Source organism: Colobus angolensis, unplaced genomic scaffold (genome assembly GCF_000951035.1).
Source record: "Colobus angolensis palliatus isolate OR3802 unplaced genomic scaffold, Cang.pa_1.0 Scaffold93, whole genome shotgun sequence".
Taxonomy (NCBI): domain Eukaryota; kingdom Metazoa; phylum Chordata; class Mammalia; order Primates; family Cercopithecidae; genus Colobus; species Colobus angolensis.
The window spans coordinates 1,576,623-1,583,904 of NW_012123265.1; the positions used below are offsets into that span (position 1 = coordinate 1,576,623).

The 7,282-nt window shown below is 45.6% G+C and overlaps 1 protein-coding gene across 2 annotated transcripts in view; it reads right to left on the reverse strand.

Moving 5' to 3' along the window:
- The window catches only part of PRMT7 (protein arginine methyltransferase 7), a 47,900-nt gene that overhangs the window by 27,096 nt on the left and 13,522 nt on the right, over positions 1 to 7,282 (reverse strand). The window contains exons 4-5 of one of the 2 annotated variants that reach the window (XM_011932049.1): positions 5,822 to 5,971; positions 1,562 to 1,670 (exon numbers count right to left, since the gene is read on the reverse strand). In XM_011932049.1, coding sequence (XP_011787439.1) covers positions 1,562 to 1,670; positions 5,822 to 5,971 — 259 coding nt within the window. The remainder of the gene's footprint in view (positions 1 to 1,561; positions 1,671 to 5,821; positions 5,972 to 7,282) is intronic. The other variant, XM_011932050.1, reaches the window with a different exon arrangement.

The following is a 7,282-nucleotide window of genomic DNA, read 5'->3' on the forward strand; positions in this document are numbered from 1 at the left end:
GGAGCTTGCAGTGAGCTGAGATCCGGCCACTGCACTCCAGCCTGGGCAACAGAGCAAGACTCCGTCTCAAAAAAAAAAAAGAAAAAATTGTTAAATGGGAGAATAATGTTGACCTTAGGCAGAAGCTTCAATTCAGAATGATACTGCATTCTTCAAAACCGTGGTGAAAAAGTCAGGCACAGTGGTGCACACCTGTAGTCCCAGGTACTTGCGTGGCTGAGGTGGGAGGATCACTTTAGCATAAGAGTTAGAGTTCAGCCTGAGCAACATAGTAAGACCCTATCGCCACAAAAAATTAGAAAAAACCCATGGTGTTACCCATAACTTCACCACAGAAGTTTTTCCTTTGCAAATCTTTCAACTATGTTTTCTAAGTGTCAGTGGCATGTGAAATTTTCAATGACTGAAAAGTTCTAGACTATAAAAAATATTCTGGGCTGGGCGCGGTGGCTCAAGCCTGTAATCCCAGCACTTTGGGAGGCCGAGACGGGCGGATCACGAGGTCAGGAGATCGAGACCATCCTGGTGAACACAGTGAAACCCCGTCTCTACTAAAAAATACAAAAAAAGCTAGCTGGACGAGGTGGTGGGCACCTGTCGTCCCAGCTACACGGGAGGCTGAGGCAGGAGAATGGCGTGAACCCGGGAGGCGGAGCTTGCAGTGAGCTGAGATCGTGCCACTGCACCTCCAGCCTGGGCAGCAGAGCGAGAGACTGTCTCAAAAAAAAAAAAAAAATATATATTTCTGGAGGCCAGGCATGGTGACTCACGCCTGTAATCCCAGCACTTTGGGAGGCCGAGGCAAATGGATAACTTAAGGTCAGTAGTTAGAGACCAGCCTGGCCAACATGGTGAAATGTCATCTCTACTAAAAATACAAAAATTAGCCAGGCATGGTGGCAGGCACCTGTAATCCCAGCTACCTGGGAGGCTGAGGCAGGAGAATCACTTGAACCTGGGAGGTGGAGGATGCAGTGAGCCAAGATTGCACCACTGCAACGTAGCCTGGGTGACACAGTGAGATTCCGTCTCAAAAAAAATATATATATATATGTATATAAAATACATATATATGTGTGTGTGTATGTGTACATATATATTCTGGAAACCTTAAGAGACAATGTAATACAGGAAAATCGTTCATGTTGTATGCAGAGGCAGGATGTCAGAAGTAAGTACTCTCTACCTGCTGAAACTCAGAGTTGAGCTTTGCACAGTGGCAGTATCATAGCCAATGAGCTTTATCCAAGGCATGATTATTGGTAGTTGAAACTCTAGAGTTGAGCCCCATAAGAATTCCAACTTGCTTAAAGCAAATGCAGGCTTTGTTTGCGTCTCCACAGATGGACTTGACTAGCTCTAGTCTACTCCTTGCTGACTAGTTTTAACTAGCAGGAAAATAAACATCAAGAGAAACCAAGTCCTTATTGAAGGGAGCTCCACACAGAGAGGCCCCATTTCTATGCCATGACCTGGATTTGTTCCAGGTAACCGGAATAACGCTTTTCTTCTCTCATACAAGGGCAAGCAAAGCTTTCAACACAGGATGTGTAGATCTCACCTGGACCTACAGTCACCTCGGTGGAATGCTTGTTGATAACCATAATCTTATCACTAAAGCCATTTTTCTCCACAATCTCCACAGCAGCATCAGCCATAGGCTTGAAAACCTAGAAAACAGAGCCAAACCCAAGGAAAAGTGAGCAATAAATTCAACAGTAGTCTGACCTTTAAGGTGAGCAAGCTATTGCTTGATTCTGGTCCTAAGATATGTAACTTAAATACTTTATCCTCCAAATATGCATCATGAAAAAGGGCTGAGATTCAGCTGGCTTTAACTTGTGGTTAGGGCCTCCCATTCTGTGCCAGGCACAGCGGGGTTGCCGGGGATCCCGAGGAGGCTGCACTACTTAGCAAGAGCAGTAGGTGTCAGTGCCACACCAAGGGGACGCCAAAAGCCAGGAAAGGGACTTGCCTTGTAAACCTGGGAGACGTGCTGTGCCCTCCAGAGGAGAGCAAGACTGCAGGTGTGAGGAAGCAGCTCATCCTCTAGGCTCAAAATTGTCCCAAATCCCCACTGTTGGCAGAACACAGCCTACATTTTTTTACGGCGCAGCAGTGCCTCTTCTCCGTGGGGGATATATTTTAAGACCCTTGGTGGATGTTGAAACCTCAGATAGTACTGACCCCTATATATACCTTTTTTTTCTTTTTTTTTTTTTGCTATGCATACACACATACTGTTCCGTGGTGGGCAGCTCTATGCAAACCTACCCCAAGAGGTCATGGGAGCTGAGAGGCTGAGGAGAGACTGGCAAATCCAGCTTCTCAGAAAGACACATTTTATAGGAATGTACAAACATAAGCCTTGTCTCGGGCAGTGAGACACCGGGCCCCCACACTGTTATGGCTCAGACGCAGGACTTACATACCACAGCAAATTTGACTAAGGGCAGGATTTATGGCAAGTATGTATTTATGATAACATCAAAGTTGTTCTGACCTGAGGGCAGGATTTACATCAAAGTGCATGAGAGTGGAAATTTTAGAGGCATTCCTGAAGCTGGGGTTGGTCAGAAGTCAGCGTGGAGGATTAGCATTCATGGTGGAACTGCTCCAGCCTCCAAGCTTACCTATGACCAGGTTTAATTTAAAAATTAGGCACAATAAGAGATTAATAACTAAAAATAGAACAATTATGTAATAATACTCAGAATGGCACACAATTTACAACTTACAAATAATTTCTGGAATTTTCCATTTAATTTTCTTTTTTTGAGAAGGGTCTCGCTCTGTTGTCCAGGCTGGAGTGCAGTGGCATGATCACAGTTCACTGCAGCTTCCACCTCCCAGGCTCAAGCAATTTCGCACCTCAACCTGGGATTACAGGTATAGACCACCATGCCCAGCAACTTTTTGTAGAGGCAGGGTTTCACCATGTTGCCCAGGCTGGTCTCCAACTCTGGGACTCAAGGGCTCCACCTGTTTCAGCCACCCAAAGTGCTGGGATTGCAGGCTGAGCGACCGCATCTGGCTCCATTTAATATTTTTGGACCCCAGTTGACCACAGATAACTGAAATCACGAAAAGTGAAACCATAGATAAGGGGGAACTACTACTTTGGAGGCCCTCCCTTACCTTCCCAGCCTTCCTTCCCCTTTCCCCCAACAACCAACGCTCCAGCCACACTGACCTCATGATCACTAGGCAAGCCTGAGCCTTCCCCATCCCAGCCCCACCTGCCAAATCAAACCCCACTTCCCAGGGCAGCATGAATCCCCAGTACAGAAATCTTTCCTGAACTCTTCGTCTCCCTGAACATAAATAAGCACCTCCAACTCTTTGTTTTCAATTTATCCGGTTTAGATTCCACAGCCCCAAGAGCTCTAGCACGTAAAACAGACAGACTCACATGCGGCCCCTCACACGGAGTGGAAACAACAAAATGATAACGAGACTGATCCTGGTAAGATTTTCATGTTTTCAAAATCCTTTTCTGTATTTCCCACATTTTCTACCATGAATATCTATGTTTTTGACTACAATCAAGGGACAAATGCTGTAACCTTTCGTAAAGAGTACAAGTACATACGTGAGCAGCTCCAGTTTCGCAACTGATTAGCATGCGGTACTTACATGGAACACACACACACGTTCTGCCAGAAAAATCTTCATCAGCTATTTCAAATCATTTCTAGGATTTGCCTTGATGTTTTTAGATGTGGTTTGAGGGCCTTAAACCCTAGTTCTCACCAATCACTTTGCCTCCACCCTGACAATATCCAAAGCCAGTGTCGTGCCTCATCCCTGCTGCCTTCTGACTCATCAGTCACCTCTCCCTGAACCTGCAGGCTGGTACCTTCACACCTCCTTCTCCTCAGCCGCTCAGGATCTCACCCAAAACACTACCAGGAGTGGACACTGAAGATGACTTCCCGACAGCCACTCTGTGTCCTCCCTCTCCCCTGAAATCAGGTGAGGGTGCAGCGTGGGTAACTGCCCTTTGCAGCGGTGCACTTGTCTGAGCTAAGAGTAACTGAATCCCTCTTGCCAGAGATGAGTTAAGAAATGAGATTTAACCTCATTCTAGCTGACGGTACCCAAGGAGAGGTTTGCTATAATAGAAATTCCTGGGGAAGTTATTCTTCCTTTTAAAAAAGAAACAAGGCAGGGCGCCGTGGTTCACACCTGTAATCCCAGCACTTTGGGAGGCCAAGGTGGGAGGATCATCTGAGGTCACGGGTTCAAGATCAGCCTGGCCAACATGGTGAAACCGTCTCTACTAAAAATACAAAAATTAGCCAGGTGCAGTGGTACACACCTGTAATCCCAGCTATTTGGGAGGCTGAGACAAAAGAACTGCTTGAACCCAGGAGGCAGAGGTTGCAGTGAGTAGAGATCACTCCACTAAAAAGAAAGCAAAAAACTACTCTACCTTGTTTAAGTCACTGTAATTTTGAGGCTTTATTTCCAACTCAATCACTACATGAATCCAGTTTTGTAGGGAAAGTATTTATATACACGCTCCCTGCCTGCCCCAAAAACTTAGAAGAATATACATCAAAATGTTAATGGTACTTAACTTTGAGTCAACATACTATTTTTATTTGGTATTTACCAACTTTCTTACAATAATATGAATTATTTGAGAAAAATAACGTTTAATTTTTAATTTTGTTTGGTTTTTAATTTTTCTCGCTCTGTGGGCTCAAGCTGTTTCACGTTTTATTAATGACAAATTGGTAAACATGAGAGCTGGCTCTGTAGGGACATTCAAGGTAGTGGTCCTCAACCTTGCCACACATTCCAAAGTCCCAAGGCTCAGGCCTCACCCCAGAGAAGTTAAATCAAAATCTGTTAGGGGTGGGGACTAGGCATACGATTGTTTTGTTTTGAGATGGAGTCTCACTCTGTCACCCAGGCTGGAGTGCAGCGGCACAATCTCGGCTCACTGTAACCTCTGCCTCCCGGGTTCAAGCGATTCTCCTGCCTCAGCCTCCTGAGTAGCTGGGATTACAGGCGCGCAGCACCAGGCTCGGCTAATTTTTGTATTTTTAGTAGAGATGGGTTTTCACCATGTTGGTCAGGCTGGTCTTGAACTCCTGATCTCATGATCCACTCGCCTCGGCCTCCCAAAGTGCTGGGATTACAGGGGTGAGACTCTGCTTAGACTTCGTTTTGTTTTGATTTTTTTGAGATAAAGTCTCACTCTGTCACCCAGGCTGGAGCGTGGTGGTGTGGGGGCATGTATTTAAATACTTTCCCCTACAAAACTGAGTTCATATACTGATTAGTTGGAAACAACAAAGTCCCACAATAACTGGCTTAAACACGGTAGAAGTAATTTTTTGCTTTCTCACATAAAGTCCAAAACATGGCTCACTGCAGCCTTGACTTTCTGGGCTCAGCCTCAAGAATAGCTGGAACACAGGCACGTGCCACCACGTCCCGCTAATATTTAAAGGTTTTTCTGTGGAGACGGGATCTCACATGTTGCCCAGGCTGGTCTCAAACTCCTGGGCTCAAGCAATTCTCTTGCCTCAGCCATCCAAAGTGCTGGGATTATAGGTGTGAGCCACTGTGCCCAGCCTGTAAGTATTTTCTAAAGCTCCTAGTGATTCTGATGTGCAGCCTAGGCTGACAGAGGAGAACACTAGCCACTGGAGGAAGGAACTGTGTCTGACTCATCTCTATACACTCTGTGCTTGGCACAGAGCGAGCACTCCACGAATGTTTGTGAAGGAACAGATGGGTAAAGTCCAAGAGCAGAGGAGATTTCCCATGCAAGAAGCAGGACACACACCTGAAGGGGGTGGCTTACCTCGATGGCGTAGCAGAAGTCGGCACCTGCTGTGACCGCCATCATTGACAAGAGTCCCGTGCCAGTGCCAATGTCGAGAACCAAGGCCTTCTGTCCTCTGTCCTTCACCCTGCTCACGGCAGCCTGGATACCTTGGTAGTATTTTACATTCTAAGGAAGACACGGCCGTCACTTACTGCCAGTTATTATAAGTAAGTGGAAAGGTGCTTTGCAAAGTTCTAGAGTCACAGCTGGCAGCGGCAGTGCAAGTCAGGGCCCTGTGGCCTTTCTGGCCCCTGGCGGAACAGCACCAGCTAAGTTGGGCAGGCCTTGTGAGTCAGCCCCTTGCCCTTTATTAAGCGACTGTCCCTGCTCCTCACTCACTCTTCTAACCTCTACTAAGTGATGCCAGAGCCCTGTAAACCATGTTCTCCTTTTTCCAACTGTTAGGTACAGCCAAGAGGAGGACCAAGAGGGCGACTGGAAGGTAGAAGGACAGAGTAGGCTTGCTCCTTTCTGCATGCTGTTGCTCTCATGAGGGTCCTCTCGGTAGGGGCAGTTAACTGCAGACTCCAACTTCTCCCAGTGATCCCATAACCAGCTCCTTGGGTCCCTCAGAGCTGCAGCCGTACTTGGACAGTGGTCCACAGGATCTCTCCTGAATGCTTGTGGCTTCTAGAAACCCTAATCTTCTTATTTAGTTTCTCGGCCCTAGGCAAGGTAACTGTTCCCTGCAGTCTCTACTGCTAGGTTACTCAGCGTTCCCATTTGCTTTCTAGCCCTCCCACAGCTGGGTAACCAGCTCCTTGTGTTAAAGTCCCTCTGTTGCAAATGTAATGTGGCTTCTATTTTCCTTTACCGACTCTTAACTCAGAGAGCTTGACTAAAAAGTATTTTCCCCATCAGAAAGTAACTCCTTTGCATCATGAAGATTTTTAGTTCTGGTCTTTAGTAACGTAAACAGATACATCTTTCATCTATAACAGTCTGACTCAATAGGCACAGTGATCCTTCTGTTGAAAATAGCTAAAGATGACGGAAAAAATATGTGAAAATCTTTTAAATAGACTGATGACCTGCCAAATTAGTAAGAAATATTAAGAGGCTATTAAAATTTAAGGTAATTTGTTAAATAACAGTAGACAGCTAATACAGAACTGGCATCAAAAGGGCAATATTCTCTAACCACAGTACAAAAAAGTTAGAAATCTTAGAAATACAACTAAAGAAAAAAAAATTTTCGAACATTAAGAAACACACTTCTAAACTGATAGGCAAAAGACTAAATCAGACAGGAATTAGAAAATATCTAGAACTGAATATTCTTTAGAATTACCAGGCGTGGTGTGGTGACTCACAACTGTAATCCCAGCACTTTGGGAGGCTGAGGCAGGTGGATCACCTGAGGTCAAGAGTTGGAGACCAGCCTAGCCAATATGGTGAAACCCCGTCTCTACTAAAGATACAAAAAATTAGCCGGGC